The sequence below is a fragment of the Marmota marmota genome, unplaced genomic scaffold (genome assembly GCF_001458135.2).
Source record: "Marmota marmota marmota unplaced genomic scaffold, marMar, whole genome shotgun sequence".
Taxonomy (NCBI): domain Eukaryota; kingdom Metazoa; phylum Chordata; class Mammalia; order Rodentia; family Sciuridae; genus Marmota; species Marmota marmota.
In genome coordinates, this window is record NW_026000052.1 from 669,841 (window position 1) to 687,971 (window position 18,131).

The following is an 18,131-nucleotide window of genomic DNA, read 5'->3' on the forward strand; positions in this document are numbered from 1 at the left end:
GGGCGGGAGGCCCGGGGACAGGGCCCCCAGGGAGCACGCGGGGCGGGAGGCGGCCACTGGCCTCCAGAAAAACCACTCAGATTCGTGAGCGGCACGGCCCAGGCACACTGTTGGAATCTGCAGTAAAGATAAGAGTACCTGCTAGGCTGATGCCTGCCCGCTGGAAGGGATCTCTGAGAACGGAACTGGCTGCTGAAAAGTGAGGGCGGACCAGGTCAGGACTCCCAGCGCAGTTAACCTAGCCGTGCTGGGTCCTGTTGGCCCATATAGGAACTGTCTGTGCTGGGTGGGGAGAGTTCACCTACTTATTGATCACATGCCAGAAGAGAGACACTTGACCCACTCAGGAAATTAAGGACTCTGCTTCCAGGCAGAGGGCCGCTTTGCCAGTCTTGGTTTACCTTTCTTAGTGGATCCGGTTTCCCAAATCTTGTGTTCTTGACATCTGTTGGGGGTAATCAGAGAATGTGCATATTTTGTAGGGTGGACTGGAGGTTGAGGAGCCTCACGTCCGTTTAGGTCGTCTCTACCTGTACAGTTTCAATGAGGACAACTCTACTTCCTCTCTGGCTGAGGTCCAAAGAAGAGATACTGCTGCAATCCTGGACATGAAATGGTATGACTTTGATAGCAACCCCACCTGGTCTGGAATTGGTCCTGAGCCTCTGCTCACCTAATCATGGAGTCCCATGCTTTGGCATCTTCATCAAGTAGCTGCTTCTGTGTTGTCCCACCTGCCAATGGGCATGTGGCAGGCACTTTTCTTGGGCTCATCTCCCTGTCAGTTTCCCATTCCCAGAGTCAGAATCAGCCTAGTAAACAATGAGAATTGTGATTTTATGAGCTGGGAAACTTTTTGTATGGGAGCAGGATTATAAGCTCTAGCTTGGTTAGAAATTTGAAATTTAAATAATAAATTACTGGAAAGCACAATGTCCCCCTCTTCTGGTGTGTGTTCTGTGTTCTCATGTGTGAGTTCTCTCCAGGTGCCACATCCCAGTGGCCGGCTCAGCGCTCTTGGGCTTGGCAGATGCCAGTGGATCTATACAGTTGCTCCGCCTGGGGGGATCTGAGGTCAGTGACAGGCCAGGCTTTGTGGGGGGAGGAGACTGGAGGGGGTCGGGAGGGGGCTGTGCCTGTGCAGATGCTTTCCTAGAATGGTTCCTTTAATGCTGGACTGTGTCATCAGTGTTGTAAGAAGCCATGGGGTCACTTTTAAATTGGACAGGGGTCTGGTGAGAGGAGGTTATTATCTTAGTGGCTCAGCAGAAGGGCTGAAGTGACAGGTAGTTCACACACTGTAGATCTGAGGGTTCTGTAAGGAAAGCTGGGCAAGCATGCCTTGGGTTGATACTGGGACTAAGAATAATGGTGACTTTCCCATGTAAAAGCATTTGGGAGAGTGTGTGAGCTCCACATGAGGTTTTCTAAGTGGTTTACGGTGATCCAGTGCCATGGTTTGCAAAATGATTTAATGATTGTTGTAGGAAGAGGGAGACTGTAGATGTCATGTGGAATGACACCATCAGCCCACAGCCTATACTCTCTGCTTATGGGAGGAAGGAACATACCCCCGTGCAGGTGCTGCAGTGGGACCAGAGCAGAAGCCCAGCTGGCGTTGATTTGTGATAACTCAGGGCATTGCTTCTGACCTGCTCAGCAGGAGCCTGGTCCTAGAAATGAGGGGAAGAATGTCTGAGGAAGACTGGGCCCAGGGACTATGTTCCAGGCAGGAGCACATACAACCCAAGACAGGACTGTAGTGCAGTAGCCTGTTAAGGGCTTCCTGAGGGGGCTGTTTAGATACTTGCACTCACACAGCCACACATGATGGCACATTCCTACAGTCCCAGGTACATGGGAACCTGAGGTGGGAAGATTGCTTGCGTTCAGGGATTTGGGAACAGTTTGTATAACCTAGCAAGGGCCTTTCTCAAAAAAAAGAAACTCGCATAAATCTTAGACAAGAGAACTAACATTTTTAATTAATTTTGGAACTGGGAATTGAACCGAGGGGCACTTAAACACCGAGTCACATCTCCAGACCTTTTTAATTTTCATTTAGAGACAGAGTCTCACTAAGTTGCTTAGGGCCTTGCTAAGATGCTGAGGCTGGCTTTGAACTTGTGATTTTCCTGCCTCAGCCTCCTGAGTTGCTGGGATGGCAGGTGTGTGCCACTATATCTAGTGAGAAGTAGCATTTTAATGGCTGTTATGACTTCTGAAATGAAAAGCAGAGGAAAGCTCTTATTGTCCCTGCCTCTTGGGACAGAATTGCCAGGACCTTAGGAGGCCTGGGATGGTGCAGAGCATGTGTCAGGCATGGTTCTTGAGCGTGGAGACAGCAGATGTGCCTGAGCGTCCAGGTGGCTAAGAGACCATGCCCGGGTCAAGAGTGTGGAGACATCTCGAGGTGTGAGCTCCAGCATCCTCAGTCCCGTCCTGTGCCTGGCTCGTAGCAGGTGTTCCAGTCTTGTGTGACTGTGTACCAGTAGCTGATGGCTGTTTCCATGGGAGGGGACAAGGGAGCATGTTTGCCTGGACAGGGGAGTTCCTTTCTTTCCAGTAGAAGAGCAGCAGCCTGTTGCAGCCAGTGTCCAGCGTCATCCTGGAGGAGCAGTGCCTGGCCTTGTCCCTGGATTGGTCCACTGGGAAATCCGGAAGGTAAGTGCCAGGAGGGCCTCAAGTCATTCCTCTGATAATTGAATTTCCTATTTTCAGGCCAGAGAGAGTTTTGAGCCTTGATTCCTGTATTTGGGAACATCACTACCAATCCTAATAAAAAAAAAAAAAAAAAAAAAAAAATCATTGCATCTTGGATAAATGGCAATAAAGTTTTCCTCAGAGAATGCAACACTGGTTTCTGTGATTACCCAATGGCAGATACCCAAGCAAGCCTTGAGGTGTGTCCATATGCCAGAGCTTTGGAGAACCTCACCTGGGACTTGGTTGTGAACCAGAAGAGGGTGGTGAGTGTGCTCATTGGGCTTCTCCATCGGTTCTACATGTCTAGGGCCAGTGACCAGCCCTTGAAAATCATCAGCAGCAACTCCAAGGGGCAGCTGCACTTCCTGAAGGTGAATGAAGCGGGGCCTGGGCTACAGCACGTGGCCTCCTGGCAGGCCCATCACTTTGAGGCCTGGATCGCTGCTTTCAATTACTGGCAGACAGAAGTGGTATATTCAGGTCAGTGTTTCTGCACAGGGTCTTGACCCACTTGCCTCTGACAGGAGACTTGGGAGGGAGGGAGGGAGGGGATGAGGCTTGGCCCAGGGCCAAAGTGCTGGGTGTGCTGGGCTCCTGAGGGCATTGTGTGGAGAGTGTCTTCTGGGACAGCAGCTGGCACTGGTGCCACTTCCTGTTCCTTAGCAGGCTTCGGGCATCACAAGTCTTGGGTGGAGCAGGTACCTGTGGAGCTGTCCTGCCTCCATGGCACTCAGTACCAAATCCTCAGTCCCGTTTCTTGCTTGATATCTGTTGACTTTGTCGTGTTGGGTTTCAGGTCTCTCCTTTCTGAGTACAGCTCACCTTCCAAAAGAAAAAGTGAGAGAAATAGGGTGAATTCTTTGTCTTTTTGAGTGATTTGTACTTTGGGATGATGATGTGGGAATGATAAATTGACAGAACTTGGCATTTGGGTAGCTTCTCCCAAGGGGTAATTTGAGGGAGGGTGGAAGAGTTGGGCTCTGAAGAACAGAACAAAGTACACAAGAAAAGACCTGCTCTGGTTTCTGAGCTCCACCTGGCTGGTGGCAGTGGCTGCAGTCCTGGTGCAGTGCAGTGCAGGGCAGTTCTTTTAGGCTGTCAGAAACTGCACAGCCTCTTCCACTAACTCTCTGGCCCAGGTCTTTACTGGTGGCCGTAGCTCTCAGCCTAGTGCTCCCAGCCTCGCTGGGCAGTCTCCCTGCACATTTGCCATGCCTCACCCTCTGCTGTGCACCTCTCAGGTGTCTCTGGGATAGCCTTCCTTTCTGCTTTGCTCCTCTTCCTCAGCACAGAAGGGTTGGTTTCATCTGGCATCTGTCTGGATCCTTTTCTCACTCTCTGTCTTTGCTTTCCTTGCCTCAATTACTGTTTTCTCAGAAGCAACCACATGTTTATTGCTTTTTATTCTGAACTCAATCCATTTTTCTTGCTGGCAGGCAAGATGTTTCTGCTACCTAGAACTGAGCTCATTACATCCGACCTCTCCTCCCTAGCATCTGTTGAGGGGGATGGTCTTTTGGTTCTGATATGAAGCCAGGAAGCCATTACCAACTCCTGTGCTCCTCACCTCCCAAGAGTCCCAGTCCTAACTAGTTTTCTTTTTTATTTTTGGTTGCAGATGGACACAATATCTTTATTTATTTTTATGTGGTGCTGAGGGTCCAACCCAGGGCCTCACACATGCCATGCAAGCAAGTGTGCTACCACTGAGCCACAACTCCAGCTGTGATTTTATCTTTTGAGCATCCCTTGGAATTGGCCACCTTTTGCTCTTTTCCTGGCAGAACTGTGCAGGCTGTGGTCTCATCTAGCTGTCTGCAGCAGAGCACTAAGTGATGGCCTAACATCCATTCTGTTCCTTCCTAGGTCAAAATCATAAAAAACATAAAGAGCTTATCACATCTTACAAATCGCCCCCTTTGCAGTTTCCATTTCTTTTAGGATAAAATCCAAAATACTTAATCAAAATGCTTAACTCAAAATACTTAATCTAATCAGTTTTCCCAAGACCTTGTGTGATCTGGCTGGTGCTTACCTCTCTTCTCTATTCTGAGTGAGGTATCTGTGTTCTTCATCATCTCTCCTGAAATGTTCCATTTTCTCTCTGGGTCTCGACGTTTCATCACAGTGTTTCTTCCAGAGATTGCTTCCACTTTTCTGGCATGCTTAGCTTAAAGTCTTTGAAGAAGCCCGTGTAGGACACCCAGCCTCACCAACCAGGTCAGGCCTGGTCCTGCACTGCTGTTGTCATGGTACCCTTTGCTCATCCCACTTAGGATGATATGCTTTGTGTTCAGTTTTCCTGAGGGAGAGTCCTTATCTGTGTTATATGTATCACATCCTTGAACAGTTCTGAGACCAAAATTCTTTTTTTTTTTAAGTTCTCTCCATCTTGGATTGGTTCCTCTGCCTTGGGGCTTAGCTAATTCAGAGCAGGGGGTGTGGGAGAGGACAATGACCTAATATTTCAGGACTAATTCAATCATTCAACCAATATAGTTTTTTGTTTATTTTTTAGTTATAGATGACACAATATTTTTATTTTTATGTGGTGCTGAGGATTAAACCCAGTGCCTCACGCATGCTAGGCGAGTGCTCTACCTCTGAGCCACAACCCCAACCCCATCATTCAACCAATATTTACTGAGCACTTAAGATGTGCAAGGCTCTGTACTGGATGATAGGGTCATCAGTGAACAAAACAGACCGAAGTCCCTGCTTTCACTGTGCTTCTGTTGAATGGGAAAGATGGAAGATACAAAGTACGATGTATAATAAATAAGGAAATTGCATAGCACATCAGAGGCAGCAGTGCTTCTGCCTCAGTGGTAGCCTGAAACCATGCAGGACAGTCACCAAGGCTTCACAGATTCTTCCCTGAGAAGCGGCCATCCCCATCACCAGGTCCTCTGCTGATGTGCTGCTTTTGTCCACACAGGGGGGGATGATGGCCTTCTCAAAGGCTGGGACACCAGGATGCCTGCTGTGTCCATCCTCACCAGCAATAGGTAATTGGCCAGGGGGCAACTCACATGCAATCCCTCCCCAACCATCACCCATGGGCCTTCCTTGCCCCCATCATCCCTTGCTCAGGGGCACTCTTTCCCTGCAGACACTCCATGGGTGTGTGTAGCATCCAGAGCAGTCCCCATCGGGAGCACATCCTGGCCACAGGAAGGTGAGTGCAAGTGAAGTCATGGGGGCCTTGCATTTCCCACCTTTCCACCTGGGTATTGTGGCGCGTGGTCTGCCGACCCTTAAGCCACAGTGCAAGGTTGGGTCAGGGGCCTTTGTCCTCCAGGGATGAGTGGGGTGGGTCTCCTGGGAGGTGTTCCCTGCTGCTGCCCTCTTCCCTTGGAGAAGTGAGGCCACTGGTTGCCTGGTTCTAGCTATGATGAGCACGTGTTGCTGTGGGACACACGGAGCATGAAGCAGCCGTGGGCAGACGTGCCTGTGCAGGGTGGCGTGTGGAGGCTCAAGTGGCACCCGTTCCACCACCACCTGCTCCTGGTGGCCTGCATGCACAGTGGCTTCAGGATCCTGAGTTGCCAGAAGACCACAGGTGAGTGGGGACCTGCCAGTCTCCTCCCCAGCCTCTGCATGATCCCAGACTACACCAGCTCTTACTGCCTGTGCAGGACTGCAGGTTCAGAAGAGCCTGTGCAGGTTCAGCACCTGGTTCCTCTGACCCCACCAGGACCGTGCCCAGGAGGTTTACTGTCTGACACCCTCACGTCTATATGGCCCACCTCCTCCGTTTTTCCTTCTGGTGAACAGCTTGACCCTGTTGTCCCAGTCCCATATGTGCTGATAACTCTTTTCCTTTCTCACAACACCTCTGCCTGGCCTCTTTGTTCTCGTGCCCTTCTCCTCAAGCCCCAGGGCCCCTTTCCCCTCCTCACTCAGCTGTGACCTCTCCTACCTCCCCTCCCTGCCCAAAGGCAGGGGCTTCTGCCCCAGAAGGAGCAGGCAGACCATCCTGGCCTGTGCCACTTGGCCATCGTCCCTAGGGTGCTACCCTGTGCCCCTGCCTCCTCCATTTACTCCCAGGCAGGCTCATAGCCTGCATAGCCATACTCAAGACCTGGCTCTGTAGCTTGCCCTTCTCCCCCGAAGCTCCTCTTCCTGTCTCTCCTCACTGTTTCTGTTGTGCCCTGAGGCTCAAGGTCATCTTAGTGATGGGGGCACCCACAGTGCCACTTGTCCTCCTGAGCCTGTTCTTGCCCATCTATACATTTTGGTTTGTTGAACCTTTCCTTATACTGCTCTGCAGGTACTTCCTCATTTCCCTGATTCTTTTTTTTTTTTTTAATACCGGGGATTGAACTCAGGGGGCACTCAACCACTGAGCCACATCCCTAGCCCTGTTTTGTTTTTTATTTAGAAACAGTGTCTCACTGAGTTGCTTAGGGCCTCACTTTTGCTTCAGCTTCCCAAGCCCCTGGGATTATGGGAGTATGTTCTCCCTGATTCCTTTTGACCATTAAATCGTTTCAGTAGCCTGTTAAACATTTCTGTGAGGTGTCCCTATTTTCTTACTGAAGAAAGTGTTGTGGATTTTCTTTTAATTTATGGGTCGTCCTGGGGAGTGGTCAGTGTACTTCAGCAGAGTGTGTCTGCTATTGGCCGGTGGTGTGCACCTAGATATCTATTGGATCTCACTGATTTGGGAGGTTGCTCTAGTTCTGTTTTGAAAGTGGGCCGCTGAAGTCTCCAGCTGCTGACTGTTCACTTTCTGTTCTACTCTCATTTCTGTCGATTTTTGCTTCATGTGTTTTGGGGCTTTGTTTATATGTGTTTTGATTGTGTGTGTCTCACTAGGGATTAAACTTGGTTTCATGCTAGCAAAGCACTATACCACTGAGCCACATCCCCATCCCTAGCTCTTTTTTTTTTTTTTTTTTTTGAGACAGGTCTCGCTGAATTGCTGGGGCTGACTTTGAACTCGCAATCCTCCTGCCTTAGCTTCCCAAGTTTCTAGGATTATAGGCGCGTGCCACCGCGTCTGGTCTGAGGCTTTGTTTTAGGTTATGTATGTTTATAATTCTCGTATCTTCCTCATGTGCTGACCCTTCTATCATTACAGTGTCCTATATGTCTGGTAACTTTTTTGGTACTAGGGCTTGAACCCAGAGGTGCTTTATCACTTGAGCCCAGATCTTTTTAAAACTTAATTTAATTTATTTTTTGGTTCTGGGGACTGAACCAAGAGTTCCTTAACCACTGAGCCACATCTGTAGCTCTTTTTTATGTTTTTAATTTGAGACAGGGCTTCTCTAAGTTGCTGAGGCTGGTCTTGAATCTGTAATCCTCTTGCCTCAATCTCCCACTGGGATGACAGGTGTGTGCCACCACACCCAGTTTTTATTTTATTTTGAGACAGGGCCTTAGTAAGTTGCTCAGGCTTGCCTTGAATTTGTGATCCTTTTGCCTCAGCATCCCAAGCTGCTGGGATTAGAGGTTAAAGGAGGTTTTCTTTATCTTCATTTTATTATTTTTCTTTCAAGTGCATAAACACATTAGCAATGTTCTAGAAGTTAAAACTAGACAAAAAGTATGCTCCAGAGAGTCTCTCTTCCTCTTCTTTCCCTTTTCCTTTTTCTATTCACTTCTTATAGGTAAGCAGTGTTATTAGTTTATGGTTATAATTGTGTCTTTTTGCAAAAATAAGCATTTTTTTCTTATTTTTCCACTCTTATAATATGGAACATAGCATTTTATGTATGCTTTTGTGTGTATTGGGGGTGGTCCTGGGATTGAACCAAGGGCCTCACACATGCTAGGGAGGTACTCTACCACTGAGCTGCACACGAGCACTTTTTGTTTTATTTGAAGATAGGATCTCACTGTTGCCCAGGCTGACCTGCTTGTGATCTTCCTGCCTGAGGCTCCTGAGTAGCTGGGATCAGAGGCGTGGCCAGTGCACCCCCCTACACCACCTTTGTTCTTTACTTACTTCTTTTAAAAATGTCATCAAGCAGGGGGCTGGGGCTTTGGCTCACTGCTTATTTCTCGTGACCTGCTGGCTCTGCTCTTCTCTGTTGTTGGCATGTGTGAGGCACCACATAAAAATAAAATAAAGGTATTTTGTCCATCTATAAGTAAAAATATATAAAAGAATAAAAGATAGGTGCATTGGCAGTGTCTATCTAGTCCCAGCACTCAGGAGGCTGAGGCAGTTGCTTGAGACCAGCCTGGGGGCCCGGGGCGTGTGGCTCAGTGATAGAGGCCTGCCTTGTGTTTGAGGCCCAGGCTCCATCCCACGCAGCAGAACACATTTTAGGTCTTGGTGCCCTCCATGTGGCCCCTGGTGCACTGCACATGACCTTCCAGCTCTGAGTGGGCTCAGGTTGCTCCAGCGCCTCACAGGGCACTCATCTTCCAGTGCACCTCCTCTTGTTCAAGCTGTTTCATGGGAGAAGGGTTTTAGGGTTGCCCCCAGAGGGGGATGGCAGAGTCAGAGGTTGGATACAAGCTGGGTTTTACCAGGCACTGCCATCTTGCAGACAGCCAACTTTGGGACCTGTATCATCTGACGGTGAAAAATGTCATCTCAGTAGTTCAAATTTTCATGTCTCCAGTTGCAAGTGAAATTATACATTTTTCTTATGTTGAAGGACTGGTTTTGCATTTTGGTCCTTGAATTATCTTTGTATGTGTTTTGTTTCCTTTTCTCTCTGGTTTCTAATCTTTTTACCTCTCAGTTTTAGAGTTTTTCTTTTTTTTCAACCTACTGGGGATTTTAGCTCTAACTGTGGAATGGGTTAGAAATTTGTCTCTGTTCTTTTTTTTTTTTTTTTTTTTTAATGTTTATTTTATTTTTTTTTTAGTTCTCGGTGGACACAACATCTTTGTTTGTATGTGGTGCTGAGGATCGAACCTGGGCCGCACGCATGCCAGGCGAGCGCGCTACCGCTTGAGCCACATCCCCAGCCCTGTCTCTGTTCTTGATTTTGCCATTGAGGTATTTTTTTCTCCATGTAAAAGATTTTTTTTTTTTTTAAACAAAATCTAATCATACTTAACAATTTTGGGAGTTTTCTTTTCTTTTCTTTTTGGGGGGGGTGCCAGGGATTGAACCTAGGGGTGCTTAACCACTGAGTACATCCCAGCCCTTTTTAATTTTGAGACAAGGTGTCTCCTAAATTGCTTAGGGCCTCACTGAGTTGCTGAGGCTGGCCTCACACTTGAGGTCTTCCAGGTTCAGCATGTCCTGGATCAGGGCTCAGCCCAGTCTTTGGCTCCCTGCCGAGGGCTCTGCATTACTTCACTGGAGGTGTGTTTCTTCCAGGTGGCATGGAGCTGGCCTTGCTGTGAGGACAGTGTGGTGCTTGTCTGCATGGGTGGCTGGCTGTGCACACTGGCAGCTAGGCTGCTCTGATACCCACTCTTCACCTCTCAAGTCGCTGCCACTTTGGGTGTCATGGCATACTCACTGCTTGTTTCTCTGTGACCTGCTGGCTCTGCTCTTCTCTGTTGTTCTCAGTGTTTAGGGGAGTTGTACTCTTGTGGTGCTGTCTTCATGCTGATGTTCTAATGAGCTCTGAATGCCTCTGGATCCTTTTCCAAACAGGCTGGCCACGTTACACGAGTTGGTCCTCCTTCCTGCCACCCACAAAACAGCACTGAGTTTATTCTGCCTCCCACTGCTCTTCCCATTCTTAGTGGCTTTTTTCCCCTATTCAACTTTTACATCATCATATAAAGATACATATTTTTTGCAGTGCTGGGGATCCCAGGACCTGGCACGTGTGCTCTAGTGTTTTTCCTTCTTTGCCTCACCTACTTTTTCTCCATCTCAGTTCATGGTGGAGGACTCTTAGTGCCTGCCCTGACAAGGGCTGGCAGCTTGTGGTCTTTATGGGCAGAGTTTGTTTGGGTAGCCTTTTCAGAAAGGCTTGGGGTGGTGCTCCTGGAATCCTGGAAGGCTCTTTGCTGCTTTGTGTAACCTTGATACTTGAAGAGAAGTCTGCTGGTAAGATTTTGACTCACTTTCTTTGCTTGAATCTTTTGAAAATATATATTCCTGCATTGCTTGGCTTGCTGCTTTAGGAGTCTGATGGCTGCTGTAAGTAGTTTGCTTTTTCCTGACTGGAGGGAAAAAAAGCAGTGTTTTTAAAAACTGCTTTTAATAAAAATTTTAAAAGGTATAACATAAAATATGCCACTTTAACTTTTTTTTTTTCTTCCTAACAGTCCTGGGGATGGGACCTAGAGCCTCCTGTGCGTACTGGGCCAGCGCTTTCCTGCTGAACCCCCACTGCAGCCTAGCCATTTTAAATGCACGTTGCATAGCCATGGCCACTGCTCATCTTGTGACTCCCACCAGCTGCTCTCTGCTTGTCTGATTGCCTGCTGTAGGTACTTGACACAGTGGGGTCAGAAGGATCAGGCCTTTCATAAACTCTTTCACTTGGCTTCTGAACTTTTCTGGATTCATCCTTTGCATCAGGAGCCAGAACTTCCTAAAGGCTGTTCACACATTTGTCTGCTGACAGACGTGTGGGTGGTTTCTACCTTGCCACTGTGTTGAGTTTTTTTTCTTAATCTTTCAAGCTGAATGATTTCACTAGGGGTCTGTCTCAGACTTCAGTATTCCAGGTTGATTTTGTCATTACGTTGTTGGCTGTTCTGGGAGGTGTTTGTGGTTCACAGTTTTGAATGTTAACTGTTTCATTATTTCCTGCCTGTTGGAGCCCCCTTTTCTGGACATGAATGCTTAGTGAATTTAGATTGCAGAGCACTCTCACCACACTGGTCCCTCCCCTGCACTGTTCTTGGTGGCACTTGCCCCTAAAGGGTGTCTCTGTCCATTCCTTTACTAGCTCTCTGAAGGCACAGCTTATTCTGAATCTGTAGAAGGTGATTTTGCCAGGAACTGGTGCTATGTTTGCTGGATGAGGACTGCTGGGGTGGGGGTCCTTACTGCCCAGGGGAGGTCTCTGGGACAGCCTCCTGGGAGTGTCCTCCCCAGGGTCAGCCCATATCATTGCCCAAGGGCCCTGCCACTGTGTTTGCTCTCTGGAGCCACCTCTGCCCTGTGAAGTCCCTGGGCTGTAGTGTCGTCCTGGCCTTCCTTCAGTGTTCATTATGCTTCTGGCGCACATCACTGTGCACTATAACTCCCTGTACATCAAAGGTAGTGGCAATGGCACTTTCTGAGTTGTGATTTAACATCTAAGCTGACTAGAAGTCTGAGTGATGGCTGGCAGTTTTCCCAGTGGGCACCTTAGCTCCCTTCTTCAGGTTCTTGCAGCTGCTCTTATTGGTGTGGTCTTCTCCTGGGCTGTGGACCTGTTCCCGTTTGGCTACACTTCCTTCCTTTCTCTAGAGGTAATGCCTCTTCCATGCCACCATGGCTGTGCACTGTGGGAACACTGTTGGCCTCTTTCCAGCCCTGCCCCACCCTCCAAGCTGCCCTAGGATCAGCTTGGAAGGAAACCATAAATAAACTTCATATGGACCTTGCTAGGGAATGCACAGTCTGCTTGTGCCTTTGGCCACAAATTACCACCAGCATAGTGCAGCCAGGGCCCTTCACTTGCAGTTCCTTGCACATGCCGTGGCCTTTCTGGCCTCTGTACCCAGCACACAGTCCCCTTTGCCTCATCTCCTCCCATCTGGCTGACTCATTTTTCCTTTAACCTTTGCTTTTCATTACCCCCCCCCCACCCCGTGTTGGGGATCCAACCCAGGGGTGTTACCACTGAGCTACACCCCCAATTCTTTTTATTTTCAGACAGGGTGTTGGCTAAGTTGCCCAGGCTGTCTTCAAACTTGGAATCCTCCTGCCTTGCTAGGATTACAGGCATATGCCACTGCACCTGGCTCCCTCCCCTTTTTCAGTTTTGAGGGTTTTGCTAGTTGCTTAGGCTAGCCTCGCACTTGTGATCCTGCCTCAGCCCCCCGGGTGTGCACCACCACACCCACCTGCTTTAAGCCTTCAGTGGGGCAACCCCCTGAGCAGCTTTTGTTGGACTCTCCAGCTAGGAGAAGGTGCCTACGCATGTGGTTCTCTAGCCCTGGCTGTTCCTCTCTGAGGTTCATCCTGATGGTTTCTCTACAGACACGCTGACTGCTCTGAAACTTCCCTTTGAGGGTAGATGGGGCTGTCAGTAGGGATGATCAGCTCCAAGTAACACTGTGGTTCCTGTTCTGTCTTGCTCCAGAGAAGCAGGAAGTGGTGGTCATGGCATCCCACACGCTGCCCAACTCACTGGTATATGGGGCCGACTGGTCCTGGCTCCTCGCCCGTTCCCTGCAGCCTATTCCCTCCTCCTCCTTTCCTCTCAGCGAAGTGGGCGCTAGACTGGCAGACTGGGCCTACGGCCTAAAGCTTGTAAATACATCACCAGCAACCTCCCTTCAAGCTATGGTAGACGACGGGGAGGGCCATGCCAGGTCCCAGCTAAAGGCTTCTCTACTGGACAGGAAGAGTAGCAGCCAGAACTATGACTACACCTCCTACCCAGAAGGGATGAACTTGGATTCCAGCCTCCTGGCCACCTGCTCCTTTTATGACCATGTTCTTCACCTCTGGAAGTGGGAGGCCAGCTGAGCATGAGGTCGCTAAGACCCTTCCCAGCTACACCAGGAGTGACTTCAGGAGTTACAGTCGTTCCTGCTGGGCCACTGCATGATATGTCTGGCAGTGATTGGGGTTTTCCATCTCCAAAACTCAAGTTTCTCTGGTAGTTTGATCTCAGCCCTTCATATGTGTTTAAGCATTTGTATTGATTAAATGAAGCTGTTTTGGGGGAAAAATTACTTTATCACATCAAAAGTAATTATATGGGCTGGGGTTGTGGCTCAGCAGCAGAGCATTTGCCTAGCACGTGCGAGGCTCTGGGTTTGATCCTCAGCATCACATAAAAAACAAATAAAAAATAAAGGTATTGTGTCCAACTACAACTAAAAAATAGTTTTTTTTAAAAAAAGTAATTATATTCCAGGTGTGGTGGTGCATGCCTGTAATCCCAGTAGTTTGGGAGGCTGAGGAAGGAGGATTGGGAGTTCAAAGTCAGCCTCAGCAACTTAGCGAGGCACTTAGCAACTCAGTGAGACCCTGTCTCTAAATATAATGGTAAGAAGGGCTGAGGATATGGCTCAGTGGTTAAGCACCTCAGGTTCAATCCTCAGTTATCAAAAAAAAAAAAAAAATAGGTCAGTACTCTAGCACTAAGTTATATTCCTGGCCTGGAAGTAATTTTAGAACATGAGAAGGCTAGGCACATGCTTATAATCCCAATGACTCAGGATCACAAATTGAAAGCCAGCCTGAGTAATTTCGTGAGACCTCATATAAAAAGGGGAAAAAAGAAAGTTGGGGGAATGGCTTAGTGGTAGAGTACCCTTGGGCTCAATCCCTGGCACCACAGAGAGGGGACAATCCTCCAATCACATGATAGAATGAAAGGTGAAGAGGGGAGAAGATGTGTGTACATTCTGAGCCACCTTGGTCATAAAGTGACAATGGGGGCTGAGGTTGTGGCTCAGTGGTAGAGTGCTCGCCACATGTGAGGCCCTGGGTTCAATCCTCAGCACCACATATAAGTAAATAAAATAAAGATATTGTGTCCAACTACAACTAAAGAAATTTTTTAAAAAAAATAAAGTGACAATAGGGTGTCACTAATCATTTCCTCTTAGTGGCAATAAACAGATCAGCTTCCATGTCCTAAACAGTCATCTCTTACTTTTTTTGGGGGGGGTGGGTACCAGGGATTGAACTCAAGGGCACTGAGCCACTCCCCAGCCCTATTTTGAATTTTATTTAGAGACAAGAGTCTCACCGAGTTGCATAGGACCTTGCAGTTGCTGAGGCTGGCTTTGAACTTGCTATCCTCCTGTCTCAGCCTCCCAAGCCACTGGGATTACAGGCATATGCCACCACGCCCACCTTTAATATTTAGTTGTAGGTAGACACAACCCCTTTATTTTTATGTGGTGCTGAAGATCAAAACCAGTGCCTCATCTGAGCTAGGCGAGCATTCTACCACTGAGCCACAACTCTAGCCCCAGCACCTCACTTTTGCTGAGATTAGCTTTGAACTCACTGTCCTCCAGCCTCAGCCTCCCAAGCTGCTGGGATTACAAGCATGTACCACTGTGCCCAGCTGGCCTTATGTTTTGGTGGCACACCCCCATATGCCAGCAAAAACCAAAGTGGTCATGACACATTTTTCTACCTCAAAAGGAACAATCCCTGTTGGTGGCCCATTTATTGTTTTTTTTTTTTTTTTTTGGGTACCACAGACTGAACCCAAGGGCACTTTGCCATTGAGTTACATCTCTAGCGCATTTTATTTTTCATTTTGAGACAGGGTATTAGTTGCTTACAGTCTCATTAAATTGCTAAGGTGGGCCTTGAATTTAGGATTCTCCTGCCTCAAGCCTCCCAAGTCACTGGGATTACAGGTGTGAGCCACACCCAGTTGCTGCCAATTTAGAGTTTGTGTAAAGAGATTTCATGTGCCTGGTGCAGTGGCGAACGCCTGTAATCCCAACATCTTGGAAGATTGAGGCTAGAGGATTGCAAATTCAAAGCTGACCTCAGCAAAAGCGAGGCACTAAAAAAACTGAGACCCTGTCTCTAAACAAAATACAACATAGGGCTGTGGATGTGGCTCGGTGGTTGAGTTCCCCTGAGTTCGATCCCCACGCCACCCCCACCCCCACGCGCCACCGAGTTTTAGAACATGTATGGGTCAGCTAAATCTTAAATGAAACAGATCTGAAGGCCTAACTCAGCAGACTAGTCAACAGAGCCCAGTTTGACACCAATTTGCATGTGGCTTCATCTTTAGGTTTCCCCAAGGAGGCAGTTATTTTCACCTGACCAATTGCTTGGGATCCCAAAAGGAACATGATAGGTTTAGTTTTGGGGGTGAATTCATCAGCTTTATCTGGTTCATGCAGCCTTATAAATTTTTACTGGTATGGGCTGAGTGATATGCGCAAACCTGACTTCTAAAGTTGCATGGACTCTGTTATGTAGCATACATTCCACCACCTGATGCCAACCACACACTGCACAGGGTAACACTTTTCTTTCTTTTTTTAAAGTTGTAGATAGACACAATGCTTTTTTTTTTTTTTTTTTTTTTGACATGGTGCTAGGACCAAACCCAGTGCCTCACACATGCTAGGCAAGTGCTCTACCACTGAGCTACAGCCCCAGCCCAAGTAGCAAGCTTTTAATAGAAACGGGATGGAGAAACTGCCCCCTACTCCTCCAGGAACTCAAGATCCCAGGCTGGGTCAGAGCAGCCTCTAGTTCCAAGTTTCTAACGTGGGAAGTTCTTGGGATACAGCTGGAAGAGCTTGCCCTCCTGTGTGGGCTCAAAGCCGTACTTTTCCAGGTTGTCAGGACTGAAAGTGCCTTCTTTAAAGTCCTTTTGGATAGCAGGTGCAACTGTTTCCAGGAAGAGTGCTTTGGCAGTGAGTGGTGTGTCTGTGCCTGCAGGAGCTCGGTAGTTCACATAGGGCTTGAGCTTGAAGCCAGTCAAGTCTGGGACAACAAATTCTGGGACCTTTTCCTTTATCTGCACAAACTTCCAGCCTGAGGCACGGATGCCTGTGCCCTTGGCGCCCCGTCCCTTGTTAAAGGTGCGCGGCCCTCGTTTACTGGTCCACTTGCTCATCCTGTCTGCTCCCCGCACCAAGCCTTGAGTCACTGCGGTCAGGAAACCCATGACGTTCCCTGCAGGAAACAGCTTTGAAAGGTCAGCACCGAGGATGGCTGAGAAGACCCCGGACCCCGTGGTGGAAAACCTGGACTCAACCCCGAGGGGTAGAGGATCCAGGTCGGATCCTCCTTGAACAGCCACCCCATAAGATCCCTGTCCCCGCGGGCGTAGAGGGCCCGGACCCCATACTCGGGGACTGGAGAGGAACCGGAACCAGACCCCGCGGGCGGAAAGGACGCAGCACCCCCTGGAAACTGACGGACCGACCTGAGCTGGCGGCTCTTGAGCTCGGCCTCGCGCTCCCACTCTGCCTGCGACAGTTCGGGCAACTAGCCCCCGGCCTGAGCCAAAACAAGTGCTGGGGGACCAGAGCTGCACAACCCGACTGCGATCTCGCCGTACTTCCGACCGACGGCCGACCAAGCGCCCTGCAACAAGAGCAGCTCCGATTGGCCGCTGCCGTATCCGACGCGCAGCCGTAGTTTCCCGAGGGGGCGTAGCCTAAGAGACTTGGCCAATGGGTGGAGAGACCAGAGGCGGGGCTGCGGCAGCTTGGGACCCGGGGAGTCAACAGGCGCGCCCGGAAGTGGGGGTCCAGGCCCACCCCTGTGGTGGGTAGGGCGCGCGCCGGCAGTTCGCAGCGGGCCGCCTGTGGCGCCGGGCGCGGCGCCTACAACCACCGGCGCGGCTCCGAGGTGGCCCCTGATGACCCTTCGTTTTCCTCGGGACCCCGGGGTAGTCCCTGAGGACTCTACGTTGTCCTGAACGGGCCCGAGGTGTCCTGGGCACATGTACACTACTGTTAAGGGGGGGCTGTTCCTCGGGAATCGTCGGAGGGTCGGGGAACGCGGGCCCTTCCGTCCCTCGGCGGCCGCGGCTCGGACCTGTAGCAGAAGGGCGGTCCAGTGACGGGCCGCCTGCGCCTCTCCCCTCTGACCGAGGGAGTCAGGCCCTCTTGGTCCACAGGTTCATCACTTCGGGGCCCGGAAAACCCACCCTGTTACTCCAGCTCCGCTTCCCCGTCGCCTCCCCCCTACTCTGATGGCCCCGAGGTGTCCTGGTCATTTGCTCCTCTTGATGCATCCCCCGCGCCGGATGACCCCTTCACGGACACTGCCCTTCCGGGTCACGCCCCCTCCAGGACAACTGCCTTTTCCGGCGGTTGCATCCCCGGGCCATGACCCTCCCCACCGCTGTCCTTTCCGGCCACACCCCTTCCCAGCAGTTGCTTTACCCGTCTGGTGCCCTCCCGGCCGCTCCCCTCCCCCGCTGGATCATCCTAGTTCCTCCAGCCATACCCTGTGCCCGACACATTCACCCCTCCTTGAACAGCCACCCCATAATACCCCTGTCCCCAGCCAGTGTTGAGCCTACCCCACACGGCCTCTCCAGACCCTGGCTGTGCTGTCCAGACTCTTCCGCTGAGCGCTGGGAGTAGAGCCAGTGGCTTGGCTGCTGTTGTGAGTTCCCCTTGGGCCACGTGAGGGCTGTTTACAGGAGAAGGAAGCCGCAGTGAGACAGCAGATGCTTCTGAAAAACAGCTTCTTTTCAGGAGAACAAAGGTGCAGAGGTGTTTCCTTCCAGTGAGAATGTAATTTGATTCTGAAAGTAGCGGGGAAGGCGCTAGTAAAGTGTTTCCTCAACCTGTCTCCTCACCCTTTGCTCTGCTTACAGTCATGCGGGAAGAGGACGATGTCTGCTCAGAGGTGGGTATACCAGGTATCTGGTGAGAGGCCT

General features: G+C 49.8%; 3 protein-coding genes and 1 long non-coding RNA gene across 25 annotated transcripts in view; 2 read left to right on the forward strand and 2 right to left on the reverse strand.

The window, feature by feature from the left end:
* Dph7 (diphthamide biosynthesis 7) overlaps nt 1–13,470 on the forward strand; it is an 18,561-nt gene extending 5,091 nt beyond the window's left edge. The window contains exons 2-9 of one of the 4 annotated variants that reach the window (XM_048813255.1): nt 483–616; nt 987–1,074; nt 2,570–2,664; nt 3,014–3,186; nt 5,645–5,714; nt 5,819–5,884; nt 6,096–6,268; nt 10,903–13,230. In XM_048813255.1, coding sequence (XP_048669212.1) covers nt 483–616; nt 987–1,074; nt 2,570–2,664; nt 3,014–3,186; nt 5,645–5,714; nt 5,819–5,884; nt 6,096–6,268; nt 10,903–11,054 — 951 coding nt within the window. In that variant the 3' untranslated portion in view covers nt 11,055–13,230. Of the gene's footprint in view, nt 1–480; nt 617–986; nt 1,075–2,569; nt 2,665–3,013; nt 3,187–5,644; nt 5,715–5,818; nt 5,885–6,095; nt 6,269–10,902 lie in introns of those variants that run through there. The other 3 variants (XM_048813256.1, XM_015505702.2, XM_048813257.1) reach the window with 3 other exon arrangements.
* On the reverse strand, nt 2,081–6,097 carry LOC125619710. The gene is made up of 3 exons (XR_007351233.1): nt 4,742–6,097; nt 2,939–3,528; nt 2,081–2,775 (listed from the first exon to the last, which is right to left on the reverse strand). It is a non-coding gene; the product is annotated as an uncharacterized LOC125619710 (long non-coding RNA).
* Mrpl41 (mitochondrial ribosomal protein L41) lies at nt 9,663–17,899 on the reverse strand. 3 transcript variants are annotated; one of them, XM_048813258.1, is made up of 4 exons: nt 17,391–17,710; nt 17,190–17,278; nt 16,662–16,822; nt 9,663–10,311 (listed from the first exon to the last, which is right to left on the reverse strand). In XM_048813258.1, the coding sequence occupies exons 1-4, from the start codon at nt 17,475–17,477 to the stop codon at nt 10,196–10,198; spliced, it is 453 nt and encodes a 150-aa protein (XP_048669215.1). In that variant the 5' UTR covers nt 17,478–17,710; the 3' UTR covers nt 9,663–10,195. The 3 variants fall into 3 exon arrangements, with proteins under 3 accessions (XP_048669215.1, XP_015361190.1, XP_015361189.1); XM_015505704.2 differs by lacking the exons at nt 9,663–10,311; nt 17,190–17,278; nt 17,391–17,710 and adding exons at nt 15,750–16,408; nt 17,769–17,899; XM_015505703.2 differs by lacking the exons at nt 9,663–10,311; nt 17,190–17,278 and adding an exon at nt 15,750–16,408 and having other exon boundaries at nt 17,391–17,513.
* Pnpla7 (patatin like phospholipase domain containing 7) overlaps nt 17,735–18,131 on the forward strand; it is a 69,765-nt gene continuing 69,368 nt past the window's right edge. For 11 of the 17 annotated variants that reach the window (XM_048813237.1, XM_048813247.1, XM_048813246.1 and 8 more), the window contains exon 1: nt 17,963–18,100. In XM_048813237.1, coding sequence (XP_048669194.1) covers nt 18,071–18,100 — 30 coding nt within the window. In that variant the 5' untranslated portion in view covers nt 17,963–18,070. Of the gene's footprint in view, nt 18,101–18,131 lie in introns of all 17 variants that reach the window. The other 6 variants (XM_048813240.1, XM_048813244.1, XM_015505699.2 and 3 more) reach the window with 3 other exon arrangements.

What these genes read in the sequence shown, in the direction of transcription:
- Mrpl41 (XM_048813258.1), bottom strand. Translation starts at nt 17,477, where the DNA reads ATGCATCAAGAGGAGCAAATGACCAGGACACCTCGGGGCCATCAGAGT. An exon ending in AGCGGAGCTGGAGTAACAGG is followed by an intron (nt 17,279 to 17,390) that starts GTGGGTTTTCCG and finishes CTTCTGCTACAG; the next exon opens with GTCCGAGCCGCGGCCGCCGA. An exon ending in AGCCCCCCCTTAACAGTAGT is followed by an intron (nt 16,823 to 17,189) that starts GTACATGTGCCC and finishes CTCTTGTTGCAG; the next exon opens with GGCGCTTGGTCGGCCGTCGG.